The sequence below is a fragment of the Chiroxiphia lanceolata genome, chromosome 20 (genome assembly GCF_009829145.1).
Source record: "Chiroxiphia lanceolata isolate bChiLan1 chromosome 20, bChiLan1.pri, whole genome shotgun sequence".
In the NCBI taxonomy this organism is placed as follows: domain Eukaryota; kingdom Metazoa; phylum Chordata; class Aves; order Passeriformes; family Pipridae; genus Chiroxiphia; species Chiroxiphia lanceolata.
Genome location: NC_045656.1, coordinates 10,101,935 through 10,129,808, shown reverse-complemented (window position 1 = coordinate 10,129,808; position 27,874 = coordinate 10,101,935). Strand labels below are relative to the sequence as shown.

Below are 27,874 nucleotides of genomic sequence, written 5' to 3'. Positions count from 1 at the left end.
TACTCACACAGACCAGAGTGTTCCCACAAGAACACCATCAGTATTCACCTGCCTTGGCTGCCACCAAAGCCAAAACCCACAGCAGAGTCAGGAAGTGCTTTCTAAAGGATTCAACCTAAAGGGCCCCCTCTCCACGCCAGTTAAAGAGATGCACACAAAGTACACTGCACGAAATTAGAGGGACTTAGAAATGCCATCAGGGTGTTGTTCAAGGGTAATAGAGATTCATTTCTCATTTTAGAGGTCAATTTTCATTTTAGAGGTTAGGTCTCATTTTCATGCACTATCTATCAGTGTTTCTAATACTACAGTCGCTGACCTTTCTGATTTGCAGACCCCTAAGAATTTCCAGTTGAGACAAAGAGGTAAGGATGGCTGAAATCAGCCTCCTGACAAAAGGCTCACTTGTCTCAGACCTTACAGAGCAAATCAAATTAAAAAAAAGTCCATCTGTATATATCAAGGGCTCGAGTTTACAAAGCTTGGATATAAAACTGGAACAAAAGGAATGACTTTTCTTTGGTGTTATTAAGACCTTCAGAAAAGCCAGGGAAGGCACGGGTCACTTGTGCCACAGTGCATCAAAGGCACCTGCTCTGTCTTGCAAGTGGCACTGGTGTCTTTGAATTCCCCCAGTCAGGTGTGCCCAGAGGTGAGCACAGCTCTGCCAGGGTCCCTGACTCAATAATAATAATAATATCACACAGGTCTGACAATGTTCATTTGAAAACAGCTGCACACAGTGGAAAAGGAGAGCCTTGGACTGCTTCTCCCAGCTCAGTCACCTGCTGGAAGCAACAGAAACAGAGAAAGATTCCACTGTCTGTGGATTCTGAAACAATGAGAAAAATGGGAGAAACCCAGACTTAGGTTTACCAGCAGCTGCTTAACTTTACTAGAACACTCTGTCACTCCTAAAAAAAATATTCACTTTATTAGTGAGGAACTCTGAAATATTTGCAAATGGTTATGTGGACTTTCCTAGCTCAATGGGTGTTTGTTGCTAGAGACAGTGAATGCACAACTACTGTGGGGTGCAGGTCTTTTTTAACAGTTTAAAAAGCAGGGGTTTTAACAAAATCACTGTAGGAAACAAAAAGAGAAAAGCTACATGCAATTTGTTGAGTCCAAGTGAAGATGTGCACCACCAGATGCTTCTTCTCCCTCCTGGTGAAAATGCAAAGTCACTCCTGAACAGAAAGTTGTCAAAGCTGCATTTTATCAAAGTATTTTCATTACTACCCAATCGAACTTTCTTCTGCTTTAGTCCTCCGAGAGACATGGTGAATCATATGAATTTATCCTGCAACAACAGCATAAATCATGTTTCTAGCCCAGGACTCACTCAGCAAACATTTTGCCCTGAGTTCTGCCTGGAGGTACAAAACAAGCTGTTCCTTTTCTCCTTTCAAGCCCCACTCAGGAGCAGTGTAACACCATTTGGATTTCTACCAACACCAGAGAAAACTTAAGACTGCAGCTCAAATGTTACTTCAAACCCCCCTGAAACACTTTTTAAAACTTATTTTTCTGAAATCTATTTACAAAAACTTAATTTGCAAGACGAAATCTTGCGGACAGTCTCTTATTGAAAACCATTTTATTCAAATTCAGGTTTGTGTAAGATGCACAGACTTGCCTATTTTCTAATAACCCATTAAGAGAAGTTCCAAATCAAGCTTTAAAACGTGTTATTAACCATCTACCCAGCCATTTGAAAGATACATGCCTGTGATAAGAGTATTGTATTGCCATTAACCTGTGGGATGGTTCGAGACATCTCTTATTCACACAAAACTCTAAATGCATCTAATTAAAGCCACAAGATCAGCTGTCCATATTAATCACTCACCGGTTTAATTAAGGTAAACCAGCTTGTCACAAAGCCAGTCTTCTCTCTATTCTTCACCATTATCGACTTTTAATAGTTCACTGGATTAGTAATTACTTGTTTATGGCATTATCAAATTCCTGGGAGAGGAAGGGGACCAGGAAACTGCTTGAGACAGGAGGGGAAATTCACCCCATCAGGTGAAGTTTTCTGAAGAGCCACACAGTGGGATTTAAGGAGTGATATAGTGGGATTTAAAGAACCACACAACGGGATTTAGATAAAAGTACGACTCAGAACAGAAACAAATTGATCTGGGAGTATCTTAGCAAGAGATTGAGATGTGCAGGTTTATTTTGTGTTACTCAGATTAAAGCTGGGGGAACCTTCCAGTGGCAGGTGTCCCTGCCCACGGCAGGGGGTTGGAACTGGGTGGTCTTTAAGGTCCCTTCCAACCCAAATCAGTCTGTGATTCTAGGACAGGAAAAAGGAAATCAGTGAGATTTCTTGGTCTCTTGTAAAAGCATAACTGTCACACTGAGTGGGCAGGAGTGGGCAGACACATGCAGAGCCACTCCACAGGGACAGCAATAAAGCAAGACAGCAGTCCTCCAGCTAACCAGCATTTTCTCCAGGATCAGCTCCTCCCTAAGCAGTCAGGGTGTAGGTAAGGAAGGGACTAAGTCTCCTCCTCACTGTTCACACCTTGGGGTGACTCCCAGGCAGTGACAGTTCTGCCAATGTGAGGCTGTGTGCAGGGATGACATTCCTCCCCAGCCACTGCCATTCCTGCTTGGCAAGCTGCTGCTACCCCTCTTGGAAGTCTTTAGAGTTTCCTTGGATGTTTCCCATCCCCTTTGGCTGCTCTCAGCTTCTGAAGCTGTGGTGCCCACGGGCAAGGCTGGTGACTGTGGGTTGTTATAAAACACGGTGACATACAACACAACCAAAACCAGGGGAGGAGGGAGCAGGAGAGCAGAGAAAAAAAGGAATTATGTATATTCCCAATTCTCCTTAGGCATACCTGCTGCCATCAATGATGAACATTTGTTCTGGGAAGAGCTGCTACCAGTGGAACACTTAGCATATGAACACTAACCTAATTCCTGTTGGAAATAAAGCAATTTCCACTCTCTCCTTTACCAGAGGAGTATTTCAACCTAATAAAAATCTCCACTGTAGCATGTCAGACCAGCAGCTCCCTGGTAGCAGGCTGGAATTTTAAGTCTTAATGCTGTAATATCAGTTGTAATGAATTCTACGTAAATATGACTTCTAAAAATAAAAGCCTTTTCTTCCCTTAAAACCATATGAAGGAGACTTTAAAAGAAAAGGAACTTGGCTCTAGCCAGTGATGAGGATCCTTCTGAAACAGTTTAACTATTCCCACTCAGTGTAACCCAAATAAAAATATTTCACTTGCATAATTCAGTTCAGATTTCCATCACTATTCAACAGGGGCACTACAATAAAAATTTTGTGTTTGCTTATAAAACAAGTGAAGAATAGGAGAAGTGGGTAAAGTGGGATGAACAGGCAGAAGAGAGTTAAGTCCTGAATCATCAAAAAATTCCCCCAGACACACCTGCTGAATTCTACTGAACACCAAGACCTGGACAAGAAAATTGTTTTTCCACAAGAAAAACATACTCATTAACGAGTTTTGTATTATAATCTATTATAAAACAGTATAGTTACTTATTCTGTTATCATTAACTTGTGCACATTTATCAGCTCTTGTTCATTTTTACTTGCCTAATTTCCCACTGACACACAGAGGAAGTTGGTTTCCAGTGCTATTCTTTATCCGAATGTTTACCTTTTAAGCAGTAATCAAAATAAATTAATAATTATAAAATGTTATTTAGAAAAATGAAAGTGATACCCAAAAAAAGAAAAGCCTGGATGTAGATTTAAATAGGAAGAAAAGAGCAGGTCTTGAAATGCACCCTGCAATCAGTATAATGCACAGAGGCCAGAGGTTGGGAGCACCCTCAGCTCCGACAACCAGCGCCGCTGCTGAGCACTCCTGAAGAACCAGCTCCTTTCCTACATTTTATTTATATCCACACATGCAATCACACACACACACACACACACAAAAGCACTGCACAGTTATGACCCACGTGAAAGCAAACCCATTCAGGGCCCTGTCAGCTCTATTGTGCTGCACTCTCCCCTCTCTGAATGCCGCGCTCAGCTCCGGCTTAGCGCCCTGACAAATAAAGGAAAGCACTTTATGAATCCCATTTAATTGGGAGGTGACAGAAAACACACAGCCATTTTCTCCAGCCTTATCACTGAACTGGCCACAGCTCCAATCTCTGCCAAACCCCACTGAACACGGGACATTAACCAGGCCAGTGGAACAGGTGCTGGGTGGCGGCTGGCACGGGGCTGGGTCCCCACCAGCACCGGGAATCTGTGCGGATCATCTCTCCCAGGAAGCATGGTGGGGATGGGAGGGGAGAAGAAGGGTGGAAGGGAAGGAGAGAGGAAGAGAAGGAGGGAGGGATGTAAAAAAAAAAACCCCAAGCAAGAAAGGAAAATGAATGTGTGGCTGCCTGGCGGCTCAGCAGATGTCCGCGCGTGATGTACGAGGCCGGGATGAGCTGTCGGAGCCCGCTGCCAAGGAGTGGAAGTGATTAAAGCCTGCACCAGGCTAAGCACCATATTTAGAGTCTATGGGGTTCCCAAAGTTGCACCCATCCCTCGCTGTGCTGCCAGATGTTGCTGGCTGGTCCTGCTCCTATCCAGGAGCAGTTGGTCCAGCCTGGAATGCAATCTGGAACGCTTCCGGAGGTGCCGCGCATTAAACCCGTGTCACCCATCCTTCACCTCTGCCGAGCGCTGAAACAACTCCAATTTGCTGCCATTCCCTCTTGGGAAATGGCCAAGATACAGTTGTGCTGGCAGACCCATTTGTTTTCACTCAGGTGATTCTCTTCCCTCAATGACCTCTATTAGTTTAAGTTTATTTAGATTAACCCAGCACCCCAATTAACCCAGCGAGGGGAAAAGCTAGCTGGGACTAGTCCATATTCTGAAATCCACGCTTTATCGGAGTTAAAGTTATTAGAAGGGAAGACTGGGCCATTCATCTATTGCTATTTTTCTTTTGAAAATTTAACATTTCATGGCCACTAAGCACCTTCTTCTGCCACAGGTCACGGATTGTCAATCTCAGCTATTTCTCCTTGACCAGTCCATGATTTTGTTACACTGACTAATTTGTTTTTGTTCTTAGGGTCCACCTGGCCCCCAATTCCACCTCACAGATTGGCTCTTTCAATTCCTGGTCCAACAAGACAGGCACTCTCTGATCACCATTTAGAGCCTACACAGGGGGGCATGGTATCCTCCCGTGCCCCAGAGATGCTGCTCAACCCACAGCAGTGGAGAGGCGTCTACAATAAATGCAGAGCCTGGAGAGGAGCTGTAGCTTGGAATGTAATCCTGGCTCCAAGGCAGACTGCCCTGAGGAGATCCCTCACAAACATTAATATTCAAATTGTCTTGATTCTGCAGCAGGTGAGATCTACAAAAATTTCTTGGGGACATCTACAGCAGAAGGGTTGGAAGTGTGTTGGAAACCTTATTGGAGGGCAAAAAAAGGCATGTTTACAGTTCTCTGTATTTCCTACTGGTAAAAACACAGACAAGAATTACCAATTAATACCCTTTTCAGTCACTCCTAGTCCTGGCTCTGTACATGAAACCCTAAATTTGGAAGAATTTAAAATGCTTCTGGTTAAATCAGTTACCAGAGCACCTGGCAACAGCTCTCTTCCACTGCCCTAACACTTCACTAGACACTCTGAACACTATTCAGATCAAAAATTTCTGCCTTTCTAATGATATAATGATATAATGATATTTGTCTAGTCCTGAAGTTCAAGCTCTCTGTGGATCATCAAAGCAGACCCAGGTTTTCGTGCCTTGGGGAAGGAATTACAGTGAATATTCCTCAATATGTGACAACTTCCATTTTTCACAAAGCTGCACTGTCTTTATTAAACAAGCTACAAACACAAGGTTTCTGTGCACTGGTGCAGACTCCTTGTTTCTAAGAATTTTGCAAATTAAAAGAAAGACTGGCCCGGATCCAAGCTGGAATGACTCCAAGAGAAGTGCCAGAGAAGCCCTGCAGTTTTCCCAATTCAGCTGGTAGGTGAGATGATTCAGGCTGAGACAGGAAGTAACTTCAGTGCTTTTGAGGGTCATACCAGATTGTTTTTCATAATGGGACTCTGCCCAGGGAGAACATTCACCTTCAGGGAATTCAGTGAATTTTTTTTTCTTCCTGTGTAGCAACGTTTCCCAGGGAGAACCACAGGCTCAGACTCACCCTGCAGCCCTGACACCCCCAGAGCAGCAGGGCCAGGTTTGAGCTCACACAGTCCCCTACAACAAAAACTGAGAGCAAAGTCCCCTGAGCTGTCCACAGAGATTTTGGATGTTAAAAACAGCAGCTGAGTTCACAGGACCACGAAATACAGAGCACAGAACCAACTGCATTATCTCTGTAAGTATTAAAAACCAACTGGAGGCATAATTCCACACATTACCATCACCTACCTGGTGGTAAAAGTCATCATCATCAATATCTCCTCATCTATGTCCTTCAGGTGTCTGTTGGATCTGAGGGAGGGAGCACTTCCTGGAAGCACAAAGGAAATGCGTGAAGGCTCATATGTGAATATTTCTGCCCCAACTCCAATGACATCACGTGCAGCAGCCTGTAAACACACTTGATGATATGAAGGAATGGAGAAAAAACTCCCAACATAACAAGCTTTTAAGGACTAGGAATACATTCAAAGGTAAGGCAGAAACGCTGCCAATGCCAAAACAGATTTATGATACCTTTACTGGGAAATAAATAGGACTCTGCAAAGTCTTTCTGCAAAATACTACAGATATTTTTAATGTAATGGCAAAATACATCTTGCTAGTGCAGTAATTCTACCTGATCTCTCAAATTGAGTATTTATTCATTCTTAAATACTAAATTAATAACGACTTACCACTAATGTATTCTGTAGGTTATATGCAGTACATTTTGGAAGTGACTTTCTGGGTTAAAGACTCTGAACTGCAGCATAAAAAGCAAGTTCTATAGCCTCGAAAAGCAGATTTAGTGAGCATCACTTCCTCCAGCACAGGAGGGGCACAATCCCAGCCCAAACCTTCTCAAGAACTGGGAGGGAAGATAATGCAAAACACCATAAAACTGGGATTGAAATGCCTACATCTTCTCCTCAGCTGTCACACCGCAGGAACCAACGCTCAGGTGTCTCCTCCATAAATCTCTCATGAAGGAGAACGCTCCCTCTGCTAATTGCTGGGCAGAGTTTCCCCGCTGCTGCAGGGTGAGTTAGAGAAACAAGGCCCCCTTACCGAGTTCTCAGGTCCGGGCTGGGGGGCTGGCTGGGGCTCCTGCTTGCCCAGCACGGTGTACACGGAGCGCTTGGTCTGGGTGCGCCGGAGCAATCTCTCCTTGTCCATCAGGATATGATCAATCTGAGCCAGGATGGAGCGCTCGAAGGCACCGAAACCCTGCAAACAGCATTAACCAGTGTCAGATAATGCAGAAAGCTTTTCCTCAAGGCAGCAATGTTCCCCTATCTTTCCATGTCAGCGGATAAGCAGACAGCATTCCAAGAGGAGGGGGTTTGGGTTGCGTCGCAGGGATTTCTGTTAGGATTTTTTTATTTGTTTCTCCCTCGCTCTCCCTTCCCAACCTGAGGCAACTTGACGCCTGGCTTAATAAAATGCCTTTGCTGTTCTGGTTCAGATTAACTTCTCAATGATTAATACTAACTCGGAGATGTGAGGAGACCCTGGATCTCCGGGTGAAATGATTACCCATTGTATTAAATGTACACTCCACAGAGGAGGAGAGCCACAAAAGGCCCCAGTTCTGCTAGAAACCAGAAACAGCTTGGAGATCAGCAACAGTGGCATTTTCACAGAGCTTATTTGCTGCTGGAGACTTGGCTGTGGTGAGATGTCGGGTCGGGAGATCACCAACACCAACCAAGAGTTTTTCCCCAAACTTGGGAAAACATTTGTCCCTGAAAATGTTATTTCTGCCTGTCTGCTCAAAACAAAAGACTTATGTCTTTGATATGTGAGGGTTGAGCTCCTCTCCAAACTTCTCTAAGGTTGGGGAAAAGTGTGTCCCTGTGTATTTAGTTCTTGCTGCTTTACCTCTCAGCTTAAGCTGGAACATTTATGATATGAAACTTCCAAATAAACTTAGAATCATAGAATCATGGAATGGTTTGGGTTGGAAGGGACCTTAAAGCTCATCTCCTTCCACCCCCTGCCATGGGCAGGGACACCTCCCACTATCCCAGGTTGCTCCAAACCCCGTCCAGCCTGGCCTTGGACACTTGCAGGGCTGGGGCAGCCACAGCTCCTCTGGGCAACCCGTGCCAGGGCCTCCCCACCCTCACAGGGAAGGATTTCTTCCATATACCAAACCTAAATTTCCTCTCTTTCAGTTTGCGCTTGTTCCCCAAATCTCTGCTCAACAGAAGCACATCAGCACACACAAGCCAAGACTTGCCTTTCCCATTTTGCCAGTTGCCAGCTTTGTCTTGTCGTGCCACTTCTGCAGGACACTGTTCCGGTAGGGCCTGAGCTCCGCGTAGCGCTTGGCGATGAACTCGGGGTAGTCCTCAAACCTCAGCTTTCGCTTGGGGAGGCTCCTCCTCTTCTCCTGGGCCTTATCCACCTGCTCCTCATCGCTACTGCTCGGGATTTCATCCTCACTAGAACAAAACACGCAGGCTGAACACCCTACACCTCTCTAAGGCAACGTGTGAATTCTCAGTGGTCCCTCCACCACCGGCTTTTTCCACACCGTGGTGGTGGTTTTGGCACAAGGCCCACGGTTTAGCCCCTGCTCCACTATCAGAAAAACTACATAACACACATCCCACAAGGCAGAAGGAATTCAAATGGTCATTTGTCTGGAGTATCTGTCACCCAGACACAGCAGCAACTGAGAGAACAGCAGGGTGAGGGTGGTCAGGAAGGTTGTGCATTGTCCTGTTTGCTGGAGACAAAGGATTCAGAAAGATTCAGAAATATCTTGCCTATTTTTGCATTTACCTCTCAGCTTTTGCTTGCTTTCCATCCACCAGGTGCCTCGTGCCTGGGTACTGATAAAGCAGCTCGTCCTGAAGCTCCACCAGCACTTTCAGCAAGGCCTCCAGAGTTTTACAACCTGCAGAGCAAGAGACACAAGTGACAATTTCTTGCTCCTGGTGAACACTCAGCTTTGCAGTGCTTAGTTTCTCATCTTGAATCAGAATTTCTGCTGCAGCCACTGCATGTCCCATTAACTGTTTGTCTATAATCAGTTAGAGATGTGGTTTTATCTTCAAACTGATTTATGGCTGTTAATGTCAAACACCACCACGCTGGGGGAGACCATTTCTTTCCTAAGAAGGGAGGAAAGGAGGCAGAACTGCCTTCTAAACATCTGCCTGGCTGCACATTGGGAGTGTACTGATCTAATGTTTCATCCACAAACATTCCCACTGCAGAGCCTGAAGGATTAATATCCTAAAGAAGCAACACACATGTGACAACAATCTTTTTGCTGACTCACTCGTTTCTCTCCCGTGGTAAGTTCTGCAGCAGAAGCAAGACTCATTTGAATAATATGACACAAGGGAAAATGCACATATGTACAGGCCCTCCACACTGACCTCTGACTTTCCCTTCTTGTACACAGTGTGCATGTTGTAAGAAGAAAAACCAAACCCCAACCTCCTGCAGGGCTTTGACCATCACTGTGCTCACCACACAGGAGGGAGGAGAACTTAGACTGCAAGTAAAATTAAGTGTAGCGGGACCTGAACTATGGGGGACACTTAAACAATAACCTGGCAAGTTTAATGAGAAGATCCTGACCTAAATAGTAGAACTGAAGGCCCGGAGATCCTCAGAAAAAAAAGGGAAGAAAAGATTGGTGTGGAGAGGCGTAAAATGATCAATACAGGTGAGTTTTACAGGAACGAGCAGTTGCACTCCAGGGTGTTCACCCACAAATCCTGAATGTAGATCTGATGTTGGGTATCCAAAGGCTTTTGCCCCTGACAACGGTTTTCCTGTATCCACACAGATGGAGAAAAAAGTGTCTGTTCCAATGACTGTATGTTCTCCAAGGACACAGAGTTGCAGCTGACCATGGGACAGGTTAACTGCACATTGTCACAGCATCTGTTCCTTAAAAATAGTTCTTTTGTGTCAACCAACAAGCCTCCCTGCAGAACTCTGCCATAGAAAACAAGTGTTTTACCTGGGCCTACACAAACTCTCCCTTTGCACATGGCCACACATCAGTCCCAGGGTCAGCTCTCCCAGGTAAAACACTTGGCACACTTCTACCCAAAAACCTAAACTGAACTCACTCTGCCTGGCAGAGCACGTGGATTTGTGTGGAGGGTAGGAGGTGGAACTTCCCCAGAGCTCCCCCTGGTTCCTCCCATGCCATGAAACCAGTGGGGCTGCTCTGCTTAACTCCCAAACCTCCTTCTCTGTATTTGGCACAAAAGAACAGAGAGAACTTTTTGCCACTCCATTTTTTTCTTTATTTCTTTTTTTTTAATGGGGGACACAGAGATCATGGGTAGAGTGAACAGCAAATCTTCCTCAGCCAGACAGAGACAGTGCCAGCAGAAATCAGCCCAGACACTCAGAGGTCTCAATCTCCGTGTGTTACCAGTGTGATATTGCTCAGTTGTCACCATCTTCAGATAAATTACGGCCTGACCTCAGTAACAGGAATGTCAAGGAGAAGATGCTTTAAGATTTTTGTTGCAGATCAGCTGTTGGATTCATCCTCCCCGAGCCCAGGGTTCATTATAGATACGTTCTGACAACTCCTCTATATAAACCTATTAACGGATTAGGTTTGCTGCACTTGTAAATCAGACGTGTGTTAGCATCAAAACAATTCCACGAGACAAACAGACAAAGCCCTTTAAAAAATGCATTTGTTGTGCGTGTCTGCAGCCAAAGCATCACTTGCAAAAGCAAAGTGCCCCCACCCCAGCCTGAATGCACATCTTACACCAGCAAAATCCTTCCCCCTGCCTGCAACACAGCTAAATGTCCCCAGAGCTTCCGAAACTGTTTATTTTCTCCCCGCTGCCTCTCCTCCAGCAGCAGTGCTAATGCACCCCAGGCAGCTTTGATCCTGGCAATTACAACTGGAGTAGCACTCCAGCTCTTCTGGGGTATAGCAGGGCCACGGCAAGCAGGCAAGGAAATAAAGACAGGCTCAAGCTCCCCCAGGCTATGAGATATGGACCCCAACAGAAGTGGGGATGGGGAGCAATTTTATTTGGAGTGAAAGGGATGGAGAGGGCAGGGAAGACAATGACTGTGCGTCTAACCAGGTGGGAGGGCTAATTATTCCAGGCAGTGGCTTCATCAGGAGCCTCTTACAGCTGGGTAATTTCCGTGTTTTCAGTCCTTGTGTATTTAATAGCATTACTGCATGGCATTCTCATTGTTCCTGTTGGCTGCTTAAGTGTGCTGTAAACTCAACTTCAGAAGCCAAGTGTCACCCTGTTCCCTTCCCATCCAGCCCTGCCCTATCCATTTCATGTTTAATTCCAGAAGGGACTGTTTTCTTCCCAGTCTGCTCTTCATCTTCTCTTCCCTCTCATGCCCTTGTCTGCCTTTACACCCCTGCTCTGGGGAAGAGTTTGTACCCATTTGTGAATAAAGGCAGCACAAAACAGAACTGTTTCAGGGGTGCAAACTGTGCCATTTGGAAAGGCAGTTGGACACTGACCCTCCTGCTCTCCCTACCTGCCCCCCCAGCATGTTTTTTGTAATGCTGTTCCTTGTCTGAAATACAGAATTAAACAGAAAACAGCCACAAACACTGAGCTTTCAAACGCCCCAGTACATTGAGGCAACCAACTCACAGCTTTCACATGTGAGAACCATCAGGTCTGTCCCTCCTGCTCCCTTCACAGAACAAAGCCAGTGACACCTCTCAGGGACAGGCACTGAGATGGAGCAGGGATCTCCCACTGCCATGACCTGTGTTAGGTCCCGGGCAGCCCCTGATGGTTTTGTTTATAAAGCTTCCAGGACCAAGAAGGTAATGACACAAACTGGCCAAGGATGAAACAATGCTGTTAACTCTACAACTGCCCTGCCCCTACTCCCCCTGACCCTGATGCCAACAGCTTATTCCCAGCTGCTCTTCCCAGCACAGTGCCCAGGACAGTGTCAGTGACTGCAGACACAGCACTGTGAAAGCAGCTGGAAACTGTGGAATGTGAAACCCTCCCAACCCAACTTTGCTGGCACAGTTCACCCCAGTTGGTGCCTCTCCCACCCCTTCTCTCCCACTCTGTGCTGGCAGCTTTGCTGCATCCCTTATAATCTGCTCTCCACGTGCTGGGGTAAATATTCCACCTTATAAATCATCAGTGAGCAAGATCTCAAAACTATCTCCTTTTCCAGGAGTTACTTCTGTACATCCAACCTGTTGTTTCTGAGGGCAGGTGACTCAGCACTGCCTTAAAAACTAAGGAAGTTGATCCCTTTATGGCATCTAAAATCCCCCCAGACAACTCAAATTCTGTGGGGGGGGAGGCAAATGAACCCCAGGACAACACACAACCCCTCCTTCCATCAAACCTTTCCTAAAGCTGCCCTTTGGGAAAGAGAAAAGGATGCTGAGTGGGATCCATCTGCAGCTGCCCCAAGAACACAACAAACGTGGTTTGAATAAAACTTCCAGCTGAAATGGACTCAGAGTGTCTGTGGGAAGACACTAACTTGTAAGAGTCACTTTTGAGAGTCCACAGGAGCCCCTTCATTTTGTGTACAGGAGTGAAAAAGTTCTTCCAGATCCAGCAGGCAGCATATCAATCCACCAGGAAAGCTGGGAGCCAGCACCAGTAAATCAAAGTGTGCCTTTCTGTTAATACTCCCTCACACATTCTCATTTTATACATCCCTCCACCCAGCCAGGAAGCAGCCCTGGAGTATTTAGCTCCACTCAGGGATAGCACTGCCATGTATCAAAGTGTCAGGAGACCCACCAGAGATGAAATCTGTCCTGCTGCTCTCAAACCACAAAAAATCAATTTTGTCAATGCCAGTGGTTATGGACAAACTGGCTGTGCTGGTGGCACCCCCTTGGACTGGGGAGGGTTCCTGGTGGCAGGGAACTGACCCCCCAGGCTCTCCCCCCTCATCCATCCTCTCCACACACAGAGTTGCTGTGGAAGCCCACACGGTGCCATGTAGGATGGCTTCAGTGCTCATCCATGCTCCTACTCCAGCATTCCCACAGCTTCCTGCACAAGAAAAGATCTGTGCTCTTTTCCATGACCTCTAAAAATGGGGTCTCATTCCATCTTCCCTAGCAGCTGTGGAGAGCAGCAGCTGGTGAGGAGCAGCAGGGAGCTTTGAGCCCATGGAAAAAAGCTGGAGCCTCAAGGCTTTCCAAGGTATTCACAGAGCCAAGCCCTGGGATTCCCAAAACTTCTCCACTGGGCACATTCCTCCCTGTCTAACCCCAGTCCACCCACCCAGCAGATCTGGAGCATGATGGGTTCACAGAGCCAAGCCCTGGGATTCCCAAAACTGCTCCACCAGGCACCTCCTTCCCATCTGACCCTGGTGCATCAATCCAGGAGATTCTGAGTGCAATGGGTAAGGAAGGAGATCCTAAAACTGGGGCAAACCTCCCAGGATTTTTGCTCCATGTGGCACCTTGCAGGGCACTGCTGTGGCAGTGCTTCCCCCAGCCTGGGTTCTGCTGTGCACACACCATATCCAAACACACACAGAACACCCTTCCAGGATGTGCCAGCAGGAACCAGCGCCTGCCCAGCCCTCAGCTCGACTTCAGAGCCCACGCCAACACCGGGAATTAACTACTTTTTCCCCTCAATTAAATCTGAGGATCTGGCATCACAGGAATGCCATCGCCGTGCTGGCTTTTCATTTTCCATGTACCTCCACAGGCTGTGGAAGTGCTCACACACAAAAGCTGGTGTTGGAACGACGGGATGCAGAGCAAAATCCGAGCTGCCAAATACTGGGAGCGTTCCCCCTGCCAGCACAGAGTCCCTGTGTTCCCACAGAGAGTCCTCACGGAGAGTCTCCATGTCCCTGCCACACATTATGCAAATGGGAAGGAGGAGAGGAATCCAACCTCTTTTATTTTAATAGCTGCACATAACGAGGAGAATCTTTATCAGGTACGGGTGTTTATGCCAGCATTCAGATGAAGAGGGGGAATTTTCACTCCTTTCAAAGGGCTGCGGGACAGGAGTTAAACTCCAGGTCAAAATGGCCCTCGATCCGCTGGCCTCGGAACAATACTGCTCATTCAAATCCACCAGCCAGCCACTTGCACTAGTCATCCCCAGCAATTAATCCCCCACGAAACACGTTTGATTAAATCTTTTCAAGCAAATCCTTTGCTTTGCTTTTGTTAGTTCACTTCTTGTCAACATCTATTAAAATATGCCTTTAATTCTCCCACAATCTTAAAAAACACCGATTCCACTGTCTTCAACTTTAATCAACTGTATGGCCGGCATTTTTCATTTCATAATAATGTGCTGTTTGGAATTCAAGAGGCAGGCTCAACATCAATCATTCGGCAAGAATTTTTCCACTGCAATAAATATGCAAATGAGGAAAGCCAGTCAGTCGTATTTCAGGCCCGACTTGCTAGTGTTTTAAAAAAGACACAAATTTATTAATTGCCGTTGGCCAGCGGAATCCTATTACTTTGGGCATTGATTACAAAGCTGTGTGAGTGATTATTGTGCAACTCGCAGGCTATCCAGGCATGAGGAAAAATTATTAAAGCAAGGCAGAGATTATCAACTCGGAATAACAATAAGCCTTAACATTTTAGGCCTCTAACTTCTTCAACAAAGAATTACGCCCGAGCTCCAGTGTATCATAATTCTGAAGTCTGTCAGTATTACTTTTGGAGCTTGCTCTATATTCCCAGCAGCAGGACGACATTCCCAGCCCAGAAAAGGCGGGGGAATTCCTCCAGGTATCGCATCTTAAACACGGGGCTCTGGACAACAGCTTGGCTGGAATTCCCACTGTGTAAGGAACAGCAGGAGGGACAGTGGGGCAGGCAGGACTCCCCCAGCTTCAGCTTTGCACCCCTGCATGTCCTGGGGCCCCCAAAGCCAAGGGAGCACAGCAATCAAAGGCTGCTGACAAGCCTCACACAGAAGCTACAAGAGTCAGCCCAGACTAAATGATAGGAGGTGATTTTTTAGAGGTGCTGCAGTTACATACACATTTCTCACAGACTTCAGCTCAACCCTAGCACAAAGCACCTGTAAATCTGTCCAAATTTGGGGAAATATGGGAGGGATGCTCCCGCCACGCTTCCCAAAACACTGAGTTTGTGGAATTTTATCAAACCATAGTAGCAAAAAGGCAGACTTTGCTGCTGATTGCAAAGGTCTGCTCCACACCAAGGCCCAATTTGCTGGTTCCATTGGAATGCAAATGATGCAAAAGCCTTTGCAAGAGGGAAAATTGTATTCCTTGGGCACAAAGGAGCCAGTGCTGCACCCCCCTTTCACACCAGCAGTTCAGCTGACTCCCAAAGAGTTACAGAACGGCCTCAATTTAGCCCTTTCACTCCAATATTGCTGCATCTGACAGGAAGGACAACAGGATCAGACACAGATGAGTTTGCTAAAAGTAAAGAAAATAACTAGATGCAACAACAGAATAAAGGCTGGGTATTCAGGGGTTTTATTAGAGAGGGCTGGGGGAGGGGGAGAGCTGAGAAGGGAGAGAAAGAGAAACACTTCCATGAAGTTCATGCTCTACTGATTCCCCTCAACCATCATCTTTTGATATCAGCCCAAAGCAGGGAGGGGACGGGGCTGGTAAAATGAGATTTATAAAAACTGATGTTTTACATTACTGTAAATGCAAGGGGGCTGACAGCACACATTCCTGCCTCTGCCAGGCTGGAATCCCCAAGTACATGGGCAGGGAGGAGAAAGGAAGAGGAAAGGTGAAATCTCATAGTTATCTGGGTATTAAGGCCAGAAGGGAACATTAGCCCATCTAGACTGACCTCCCCATATAATACCAGGCCATTAATTATATTTATCATGACAAGCACCGAGTTTCCATCTCAAGGTAACCAATTGCCAATTAATCCGAGTTAGCTGACATTTGCACATGCTTGTCTGGACACTTTTAAAGCCTTTGTTTCCCTGCATCTTGTTTGTGCTGCATACAGACTAACATGCACAAATATTTAGCTAAATTCAATTTAATTAGCTATTAATCCTGAGAAGCTCAAGAGTGGGCAAACCTGTCTGATTAAGTGTGGTGTAATCCCAGTGTCTGGAGTTCAGGTGTATCAGGTCACCCACCAGGGACTGTCCCACCATTTCTTGCTCTAGAATTTAAGGCAGTTTTCCAATTAACCTTAAACAACCTCAGTGTCCAACACACACGGCTATGGAGATCACCTATCAAATGGGAGCACTTATTTTACCACACCTATACAAGAGGAGACAATTCTGCTCAAAAATACTAAATACCACAAGCTAAAAGCCTTGGCACTCCGTGAGGAAGGGCAAGAGGGTTTTTTTCTGAAAAACAGCCCAAAACTGTATGTTAAACAAATATCTTGCATTTCTGCACCACCTCCCACCTAGAATTTCTGAACAATTCACAGATGGGAACGACAAACCACAAAACACTTTCCTGGTACCTCTCACAGCCCAAATTCTGCACAAGCACAAAAACATCACGGACCCCATGACCTGACCAAACATTCCCACAACAACAGAGCTCCAAACTGGAGTCCTGTGCCTTCTCTAAAGCCTCTCACTTCATGTCTCTCCCCTCTCACTCGCTGGCACCTGCACAGAGTGGCCCAGGAGCTGCTCATCCTCACTGACCCCAGTCCTTGCCCAAAGCTCTCCACAGCACAGAATCATTGCAATGAAATTCAGAGAAAAAGGGTCTGATTCATTCATTTATTTTAGTAGAGAGCATTAATGTCAACAGGCTTTGGCAAAGTCCCAAAAAGAGCTGAATAGATTCTTCATTAGATCAGAGAGGAAAGGTGAAATTTGGGGACACCTGCATCCACTTCCATTTAAATCACATTCAGCCCTGCATGAATTGACAAGCCCAGTGTTTTCTGTATTCATAAAGTGTCCAGACTAATACAATTCAATTAAAATGAACTACCAGTTTTAAGTGGGCTAGATCTGATCACAATAATTTACACTCAGGCTTGAAACCCAGTTCTGCTGTCACACATTCGTGCAGGCTCCCAGTAAAATCTTCAAAGCAAGAATATATTTAAGTCCATGATCTTGCCTAGCACCAATTAATCCTGTAACTGCTCTATGCCTCTGGAAACTGTGTAATCTGCCTGTGCCTCAGTTCCTCCCCCCTCCCCTGTGACACCCACCCTGCTCTGTATTAGTGCATTAACATCTCCAGATGCAGGTATGGATATATTTTATAGTTTTAAAAGAAATCCAGGAATAGAGATGCTAAGAAAATAATGGGTGAATTATTGACAGCTGATTCCTGCAGACTTCTCTGAAAAATTCCAAGCCTGTGTCAATAAAGAACATTTCATCAGGCAGCTTTTCTCTAACCAGGTGTGTCCAACAACAGCCAGGTACAGGTGAGGAGTGAGGCAGAGGAGAGGGGGTGACACCTTGCCAGGCACATCTTCTCTCACAGGAAGTGGAACAGGGTCTCTGGTACCTAAAGTGGACTTGATTTGATTAAATGTCAGTCTGTACTTAATCAGCTTCTTCAACATGACTTACCTGGACATTGCACAGAACGTAAATATATTTTTTTTAAGACTGGGATTAACAGAACCCAACAAAAATCCTCTGTTAAACACTGAGAACATACAATGAACAGACACTAAAGACAATCTATCCCTCTGCCTTGAATGTCTACTAAATATTGCAGAACCAGCCCAGAAGAAAATGAAGATATTAAGTGCGAAGCACTCATACAGAAAGGTTTAATATGCAAGAATGTAAAACCAGAGAACACATGGCATCCTTGGAGGTCTCCTGCTGGCAATGAATGTAAGTGGGATTCTTAATCACAGCCCTAAGAGGCCTTGTCCACAAATGTGCTGTTCAGTCACAAGCCACAGGTATTTGTCACGGGAGCAGTTAAACCAACCTGCTGTACCCAGGGCCCAACACAGGGAATTGTTACAAAGGTCCAGGGAGCTCCAGGTGGGAGCACGGCCCTTTCCCAGCACACTGCCTGCAAAGGCACCTATTTCCACCCCAGAAACAGCCATTTCTGGGTCACTCAAAGCTTTAGGAACAAAAATTCCACAACTCCTTCATTTCCCAGAAGGCCACAAACACCCGGCCTTGAGCAGCCCCTGCCAAACCCTGCAGAGTTTTCCAAGCTCTCCTTTCAGCTCTTCTTTCCAATCAAACTTCACGGAATAGCAACTGTTGGCTGCACCTGAGACACGTAACATCTTAAGGGAATAACTTATCACAGAATGGCCTGGGTTAGAAGGGATCTTAAAGCTTGTTCCACCCCCTGCCATGGGCAGGGACTCCTCCCACTATCCCAGGTTGCTCCAAGCCCAATCCAACCTGGCCTTGGACACCACAAGTTATCCAGCAACTGACTCTGAGCTGAACGAACCGGCTGCAGTAAATTCTGAACAGTGAGTTCCTGCAAACTTCACGTGCAGTTCCACACACTCCTTCCCCTTGTTTCACCTTTCCCCACCTTTCTTTTGTGCTTCCTTCACCACACCCCACCTCAAGCAGGGTGAAGGGCTAAGAGGTGCCCACGCTCTGACGTCCCGCTGGTCCAAACTCAGGATGGAGAAGGAAAGGCAGGACTGGGAACCACTTTGAGAAAAGATGCACAAACTTCAGCAGAATTGAAGCAGCTGTACAAATTTTGGGTCTGTTAGCAGCAGCCAAGGCACTGTGCTGCAAGTTGAGGCTGCTGCCAGGCAGAGCTCCCTGCTGCTGCTCCATTAATCCATTAATAATCCAAGCAGGTTTGGGGATAATGGCCTTGCAAGCACGTGGAGCACTGCATTTGATTTTTTTTTTTTTAATCTGATTCACTTTATTCAGGTTTATTTTCTCACTGATCACAAACCTTTGTGTAACTTCACCACAGCTCTAAAAACAGTAAATAACAGTTAATATTTGTTGTCCCCCCTTTTGTTCCTTCAGTGAGCAAATCCATCCTGACAGACCCTGCATATCTACCTTTTACCAAAACCACTGTTTTCTCCATTTCTCTTGAAATTATCTTGAGTTTATGCTGAGGAATAGAAATACAGGATTCTGGTATTTTCTCTTAATCCACTGACAGATGGAGTCAAAGCCAAAAAAAAAAAAAACAAGCAAAAAATTCAGCGAGCAGTTTACATTTCAGGGACCTCCTGAATTCTTAGGAAGTGAAAACATATACTTACAAAAACATACTCAACTACTTGTCCCTTCAAAGTCCTGCAATTTCCATCAGTTTCCTGCCTCCTGCAAAATCCTCACCTGAGTTCCTGTACATTTTTAACTCATCTCACCAACTAAAAAGTGAAAATAGCACAATATACTACTTAAAAGCTGGAATTCACAGCTCTTTTTGTGGAGCATAAAGTTATTAGTCACTGAAACATTCCCAGTTTATTATTTTTAACCCAGAATTATAAAGAAAAAAGCAATTAAAATGGCAAGAACAGAGCTACGTGCCCGTACTGGGAAACCCAGGGCTTTTGTGGATGGAGAGATTTAATTTTTAAAGCTCTTGTTGCCTCCTTGCCCCTCAATCATTTGTGGTGTTTTGTCACTTTATCAAGATTTAACATAACAAGCCCCAAACCCTGGAACTGTTTAATTCCTGACAGGGGATGTTGCTTCACTTCCACCTCTTCTTTGGCTCTTCCTTGCCCTTGAGGTGATTTTTGGTGACATTCTCCTGAGATCCACTCCTAACCTTCCTGCCCCTTGCAAACATACAGTGAAATATGAATGGCAGGCAAGCAATCTGTGCAGAGACACAGCCCAGAAACTTGCACCTTGCACTCCTTTTCTATGTAAATAATGCAAGGATCCTAAGGGAACATGCCAGGGATTGGAATTTTTAATTAATGGGTCTCTTTAATGTGCAAATCAGGAGCAGATTGCAAATTCTGACTTGCATTGATTATGAAAAACATTAATTGAACGTGCAAGACCCCAAACAGAGGCAACATCTCAAGCCCTGGACTAGACTGGAAGACACAGTGCAGGAGAATACAAATATATCTTGGAGAAACAGCCCACTCCAGGCAGGAGCACCTTGGAATGCCGAGCTGGGGGAGCTCGTGTGTGCAGGGCAGGAAACCCTGGACATTTGTGCTGCATTCAGAGCTCAGCCACTCTGATTTCAGCACTAAAAACCACCCAGACTTTTTCCAAACAGGAATAAACACGAGCTCCATGACCACAGTTCGGCCTCCAATTTGTATGTAAAAAGGGTGACAGGAAAAAATCTGGAATATAATTAAAGATTAAAAAAAAAAAAAAAAAAGGAAATAAAAAGCAAGACAGTGCAAACAAAGCAATGCTGTCTCTTTAAACAGAAATTCATCCTATATAAATTATGGCCATAAACTTTTCCTGCAGTGCAGCCTAATTAATTCTTGTTCTATACACAAAGGGAAATGCTGGGTGACAAATGGGTGTGAAGCCTGAAAGCTGCCAGGTCTGCAAAACATTTTCTACTTCAATTTATAAGCAATTTTGCAGTAAATCATCTACCAGAACCTGAGATCTCAGGAATCTAAGACTGTCCAAAGCACGTTGCAACATTAAAAAAAAAAAAAAAAAATCATAAAAGATTACAAAAATAATAAATTAAACACTTGAGGTTTTGTAACCTCCAATCTCAAAACCTGGAAAATGAGCCTGACCTTGCCATTTTCACTCAGACTTGGCTTTAAACCTGCACATGGAGGGAGCACTGCTGTCTACTCTTTAACACAATTATACTCAAGGCCTTGGGGAATTCCACCACCTCAACAGGGTTGGCCTAAGTGGGAGACACCAAAGAGGCAAATATAGGAAGGACCATTTTCCAATTCAAAAAAATTCATCCTTCCTGTGAGCACAGAGCAGAAACTTCGTGAGAAAAGGAAGGATTTAGGATAAGTTACTGAAAGCATTCTGGGGCAGCTCACAAGGGGATGTGAGGGACTTGTCCAGGAGCTCAGAGAGCGCCGGGAGCCTCCCGCCTTCAGCATCCGTGTTCACCCACGGTCTGGAATTCTGGCACCAACTCATTTGTGCAACACGAGCACCACATCATTTCCTCCTGCTCAGTGAAGGTGATGAAAGCATGCCAAATTTATTTCGTGGATTTGGAAAGAAGTGCTGGGGTTTCCCTGAAAGGAGAGCATCATCCAGTCCAAGGCAGTATCAGTGTCCTGATTATCCCAAATCCTTCCAAGGCTGAAGCACATCACGTACAGTGAACCACCTGAACACTCAGGATTTACAAAGGCCTGCCTTCACCTCATCTTTAAACTTTTTCCATGCACAATTCTTCCATTTTTTCCTCTCTGGGGAACGGGATCCTACCCATAAGCTGGTAACCAACTGGGATGAGAACTCAGGAGTCCAGAAATGTTTACCCAGCCCACAAATCACTGGTCAGAACTGAATAAAAACAGCTTATTTTTATAGAAGCCACTAAAGCACTTGATCAGCTAAAAATTAAGACTTTTACTGGAAGCTGATTTATAGTGAGATTTTTTTCCCCCCTCATAAATCAAGGTGCATCAATTCATGAAAGAACTTTAAATATATTATGGTGTGTCTTTTCAGAAAGGACTTAGTTTGACCTCCTGAACTGCCAGGTCACAGCAGCTCTGTGAGTGAAGACGTGACCCAGCTCAGGGGGTAAAGCTGAGCTGTGATCAGACACAAACCCTCTCACAGGGCCCAGCACAGCAAAGTGAGAGAGAAAAGGGTCTGTGCCACAGAACACCAACTACCTCCCTACAGTCTTCATATATAAATTTACTCCTCATTTCATGCACTTTGTAACTTCTGGAAAAAGCATCTTTGCAGGCAGTGAAAGCTGTATACAACAGTGTAGCTCATCAAAATGACTATTTATTGTAGCCTGCTTTATTGGATAATTACAGATTTCATTTTAAAAAATAGCACTAAAAACGGAACATAATTTTGGTCCATTAGGGAAAACACTAAACAAGAGTAGTAGAAGTAGAATGTTCCTAAATTCATTACCTCCTATCTGTCAGAGCACTTCCTGTGCTAGCTTTGCCCAGGTCACTGCAGCTTTATTTTATTATTGTTTTCACAGATGAAATACAGAACACAAACCTGAGCTTTGAGGAATATCAGAGTGAACTCCTGCAACTTTCCTGCCCAGATTACGACAAGAAGGAATCACTGAGCAGTTACTAACAGTGGATTTTCCCTCAGAGTTCTGGACAACTGAAGGATTAGCCTCTGCTGCACTCTGGACATTGTACTCCATGTTCCTGGATGTATTTTGCTTATGGGAAATATCAAAATGTCAACCATTGTTTCTGTTAAAGGTCTTTAATGATATTGCATTTTAGACCTGTAATGAAACATGGAGCTGGTGCAGTTTGTAATGCATCTCATTAAGAGCATTAATAACGTGTGTTTCACTGAAAGGTCAGCACAGCATTGTTGGGAGTTTGCCTTTTTGTCCTTAATCACTTCAGTCAAAGCAGCAGAGCCAACTTTAAAATAGAAAGTGCCTCCCCTGCTGTAACTCCAGATAAGCTGATTACCTGCCATGTTCTGATCAGGTGTAAGCCAGGAGATCACAGCCAAAACCTGCTGCAGGGGCAACACTCAGGGTCATGGGCAATGATGACCAAAGCTCCTCATCCAGTTTTGAGATGATTTGTGCCAGCTCAGGCCAAAATTTCTCAATCACTACAAGGTGTGGCTGAAGGGGTGGAGAACCAGAGCAAACCTGAGGGTTCAGGTGATGTCTGACACCCCTGATGTGCAGCACGAGAGGCTTTGGACACCACTACACTGTTTCCTACCAAGTGGGTTCACAGAAAGGGCTTCTTGGGATCCTCCACAGGGTGTTCACCTAAGGAGCTGAAACTCCTCAAGAGTGGGAAAGCAGAAATAAAAGTGAAAGGGATAACCAAAATGGAAAGCTTTAAAAGGCCACTGAGCTTATCTCTGTTATTCAAAATCACTGAAAGAACATCCTGTGAAGTGCATTAATTTCCCCATGCATTTACTTTAAGGCCAGTAAAAAAAAGTGTCCAATTCTAAAACTTACACAGACCCACAACACACTGAAGCAAGTGCTTTGCACTTATCAACTGGAGCCTGTACACTATTATTTCATTATTATTTCATACTGCAGAACCTACTACAAATCTCATGAGATTGATATCATTAATAGTGATCCCCAGAAATAAAGAGATGAAGTAGCTCCAAGCTGGCAAGACATTTGCTGCTGATTTAACTGCACAGCCCCTCTCCTTTGGGCTGAAATACTCCTGGTTAGGGCAAATCTTTGCATTCACTGACTCAGCACAAAGTTGGGACAAAGTGTCTCTGGACAAACCATCCCAACTGTGCTCTGAACTGTAGTAGTGAAAGCAATTATTTCTAAGATACAGCATGGAAGTTAAATTTGATAAACAAACTTCAATCCCCACTAGAAATAGAAACCAGAAACAGCAGCAGGACCTGAGCTGAGGTTCACCAACACGGTGCAAGCAATGACAGGCCACCAGCAGGGACCAACCAGGCACACACAGACATGGGTGATGGGAGACAATTTCTTTGTCTGGGATGGGAAAGAGGTTTGGGGTTTTGTTTGCACAGCACCTCATCAGTGATTAAGGCAATGAAAACCAACAGCCAATACTACAGCCATGTCCAACTCAAAGCCCTCACTTTCCCATTAGTGCTTCCCCACACAGCAAAACACTGGCTGCAGCAGAGTCTAACCAAAGGAGGAAGGTTAAAGGATTCTTACAGCTCTCCACAGCGTTGTCAAACTGCTGTCCACCCTCTTCTTTGAACCTTGGGTAGGTGTCTGGCTGGGGGAGCCTGTTGGCTGTCACCAGTGCCTTCTGCATCTTGATTCTCCCCTCCATTAGCAGATCCCACAGTGCTTCAGGACAAAGAGGAAATAAAGCAATTATTCAGCAACTCAAAACACTTGTGCCTTGTGAAGGACTTCACAGCACAGCCCCTCCCCTTTGGGCTGCATTAGTCCTGGTTAGGGCAAATCTCTGCATGCACTGACCCAGCACAAAACTGGTACCACGAGGTGTCTCTGGGCAAAGCCCAATCCTACGATCCCAGCTGCAACTGGGAGCCACAAAAATAAATCACCCCTCTGCTTTACTGTTTGAAAGGACAGTTTGCACATGGAGGTTTGACAGTTTAACGGGGCAGACAGGAAGAGATTCCATTCAGTGCTGCATTTTGAATAGAAACAAAGTGATATCAGCAGCACTGCACAGGATGAGCAGCGCAGGAAGTCCCCGTCCCCCACACTGGTACCACGAGTATATTCAGCACTGGTTCAATTAAGTGAATAAATTGGTGGATAAACACACTTCACAACACGAGCCTTTGCAGCAGCAGTGACACCAGCTTGCACAGCAGCCTTGGCAGAACGTTTGGAAGTGTCTGGGGCTGGTGTAGCACGCACACACAGTGTGCTAACAGCATGTTAACATGCCGAGGTGGCTCCTAACACAGCTACAGTGTCAGCAAGGTGACAGCCTCGTCAAAACACAGAGTAAACATGCACAAACCTAGCTGGTTCCTCACAGCTTTGCCCTTCTCTACTTCTTCAGACTCTTGGCCTTTGGAGAAGGTCATCACCCCCCCATCGTCTTCGCTGTCTTTGGTTTCCTTTGCATCGTCGTGGTTTTCACTCCCATATTCCTCCTCCTCCTCCTCCTCCTCACTTCCTTCTTCCATGTTGGCATCATCATCATCTTCATTTTCATCTTCATTTTCACCTTCATCTTCCCCTTCACTGCTTCCTGCATCGTCCATCCCCTCTGCAAATTTCTCAAAGTCTGTGATATTCTGGAAGCTGAACTTTGGTGCCTTGTCCTTGATAGATGGATCTGTCTCTTCACCATCCTCCAAGTCATCCTCCAAGTCATCCTCCTGGTCACTGCTGGGCTTCTCCTTTGCTTTAGTGCCTGCACTGTCATCCTCTTCTGAACCTTCACTGTCACTGTACCAGTCATCTAGTGCCTCTTCAACTAATAATTAAAAGAGAGAAAAGTTATTTTCTTGTCAGAAAAACGTGCCACTTTGCAGGGTTCATCAGCAACAGCTCAGGTTTGGGCTGTTTGAGCCCAGTTTTACCTGTGGATGATGTTACCCTTTGTTTGGGCTAAAAAATGGAAACACAAGTTCAGAATCACAGAAAGATCCCTGCCCACATTTTCTGCAGCCAACAATCAGCAGATCCATGACTGAGCCTTCCCATCACACCAGGCCATCACAAGGAAACAAGGTGGTCAGAATTTTTATGTGCATTTTTAAATACGCCTTTTTAAAATGAGAATCTGTATAAACTTGTATCTATTGGCTTAAAAATGGGAGCTGTTTCTTTTCCCCCACATGCAATGTTCAGTCAGTGCACTGAACCTCGCCTTATCTCTGATTCCTCAACCTGTGGAACTGACCTTCTCTTTGGAGTTTTCCTTTCCTTCAGGCCAAAAAATAGAGCCTGAATTCCAGGAAGGCACTTCAATGTGTCCAACTTAATTGTACCTGTTTCTTGCCCTGTAACAGGGCCCTAATGTTTGTCATCTCAGTTCAGATGCACTGGCTCAGTTCCATGCCAACATCACACTTGGAATAGTTTAGTAAAAAGAAAAAAATGAGATTTCTTACCAGATCCTTCTTCAGACAGAGCATCTCCCCAGAGCTCTTCTTGCAAAGCTTTGCGAGATGTGGCTTTTCCACTGTACCTTTTATCAGCTTCCAAGAGAGAGGCTGAAACTCTTTTCCTTATGTTACCAACAGGCAAAATGTCATCTGAGGTTTCATCCTCAAATTTGTCAATCACTTTAGCAACAGTAGCTGTGGGGAAAAAAAAGAAAAGAGGAAAGGGGTGACTAAACTGAACTGAATTCCAGTCTTCAAGAACCAGCTGCAGGAATGAGCCAGAGGAAACCTCTCAAGCTCTACAAACAACAGTGCACTGGGGAGCTGGATGGGAACATGGCCTCAGACAAGAAGCTGGTTTTTAGGCTTTGAGAGGTGCAGGAAAGGCAGCACAGTAATTTCCAGCAAAGGGGGAAAAGATTCCTGGGGAATCAAAGGCAGAGACCAAGCCTCACAGCCAGGTTTTGTGAGGATCAGCACCAGTCCTGCCTAGGAAATACCGAGTAAAGTAACACTTCAGATCCAGCAGAGGAGATAAGACAGCTCCAGGGGTATTTTTCACAAAACATCCTGTGATTCCTCAGTGATAACCTGTGATAACCTGCCAGCTTAACCCTTGCAGGAGGAAGGGAGATGTTACATTATCTGACCAATTTCAACCCTTTTTCAGAACTCTGGACTTCTCCATGTACAAGTCTGGTACCACTGGGCTCCCCTGCAATGTAGAGATTGATGTTTATTAACAGACACCAAAATAATCCCACTGAATTATTTTTTTTTAATGAACATCACCTACATTCACACTTTCCTGGCTCCTCTTTATTTTAGAGAACAAGCATGAAGTACTGGACAAACCAAGCCTATCCAAGCCCTTCCATGGATCCTGAGAACAGTGGAGGACTCTGCAAAGCTGGAATGCCTTCACTCACTCCAAACTCACACATTAAAAGAGGAAAACGCCAATTCAGATGCGCTTTGGCCTCTTGCTATACACGAGCCACTAAAAAAAATACGTAAACATTTCAGAAAGGCTCAACAGAGGAAACAATTGTGGTTATTACCCTCCTTCATGCCCATCCTCTCCAGGACGCGGAGCAGAGCAGCCCAGCCCAGAGAACACACCACCCCGTCCTCCCTCCCTGTTCTCGTTCATGTGCAAGACGCCCCGTTCGCCAAATTACAGGGTTAGCTTTGTCCGAGCAATCGAGCATCCAAATCGCTGAGTGCTCTTAACGCGTGTTTCGAAATGTTAATGACTCGCACAGAGGGAGACAAAAAAAAAAAATCTCCTGCTCGTAAACAAACCGACCAAACCTCACCTAAATAAGAGTCACTGCAGCTACGAGAGAACGGCAGGATGGAATGGCTGGGCAAGAGGGGCAGAGGTAGAACGCGGGACTCGAGGGATCCCCCGGAATTCTCAGTCTTGGCACCACCGCAGTGGGAAGTTTTGCCCAGAGAAGCTGCGGCTGCCCCAGCCCTGGAATAACCCCGCTGCCGAGGTAACCCCGCCGCGGGGCCGGGGGCCGCAGCTCGGGGTGCCCGGGGGGGCTGAGGGGCCCCGGCCCCGCGCACGGCCCGGGCCCAGCCCCGCACACGCCGCCGCCGCCGCGGCGCCACGTGCGGCCGGGCCGGCAGCGCCCGGGCCGCCCCCGCCGGCCACCCCCCGCCCGCCCGGCCCAGGCCACGGTGCCCGACCCTCCCCCGGGCCTCCCGCACCTTCCTCCGCGTCGTCCTCGGGGTCGCGCAGGGCGGGCCGGGGGTCGAGCAGCTCCCGCAGCTGCTCCGCCAAGGGCGCCGCCATCTTGGGGGGGGCGCGGGGCGGGGCCTGAGGGGCGGGGCGGGGGCGGGGCGGGGCGAGGCGGGGCCTGCAGCCCGCTGGGTCCTATCGCCCGCCCGCCCGGGGACAGCGCGGGACCGGGGGGGACCGGCCGGGGGCATCGGGGGGTCCCTCGGGGTCACAACTGGGGACATCGGGGGGTCCCTCGGGGTCACAACTGGGGACATCGAGGGGTCCCGCGGGGTCCCAACCGGGAGCAGTCGAGGGTTCCCGCAGGGTCCCGGTTCGGAGACACCGGGGGGG

General features: G+C 46.1%; 1 protein-coding gene across 1 annotated transcript in view; it reads right to left on the bottom strand.

The window, feature by feature from the left end:
• AATF (apoptosis antagonizing transcription factor) overlaps window positions 1–27,608 on the bottom strand; it is a 47,689-nt gene extending 20,081 nt beyond the window's left edge. The window contains 10 exon segments of the mRNA XM_032707163.1: window positions 6,410–6,435; window positions 6,438–6,470; window positions 6,473–6,491; window positions 7,232–7,390; window positions 8,406–8,610; window positions 8,954–9,068; window positions 23,906–24,043; window positions 24,696–25,157; window positions 25,798–25,986; window positions 27,511–27,608. Coding sequence (XP_032563054.1) covers window positions 6,410–6,435; window positions 6,438–6,470; window positions 6,473–6,491; window positions 7,232–7,390; window positions 8,406–8,610; window positions 8,954–9,068; window positions 23,906–24,043; window positions 24,696–25,157; window positions 25,798–25,986; window positions 27,511–27,595 — 1,431 coding nt within the window. The 5' untranslated portion in view covers window positions 27,596–27,608.
• Between the last annotated feature and the right edge of the window lie 266 nt (window positions 27,609–27,874).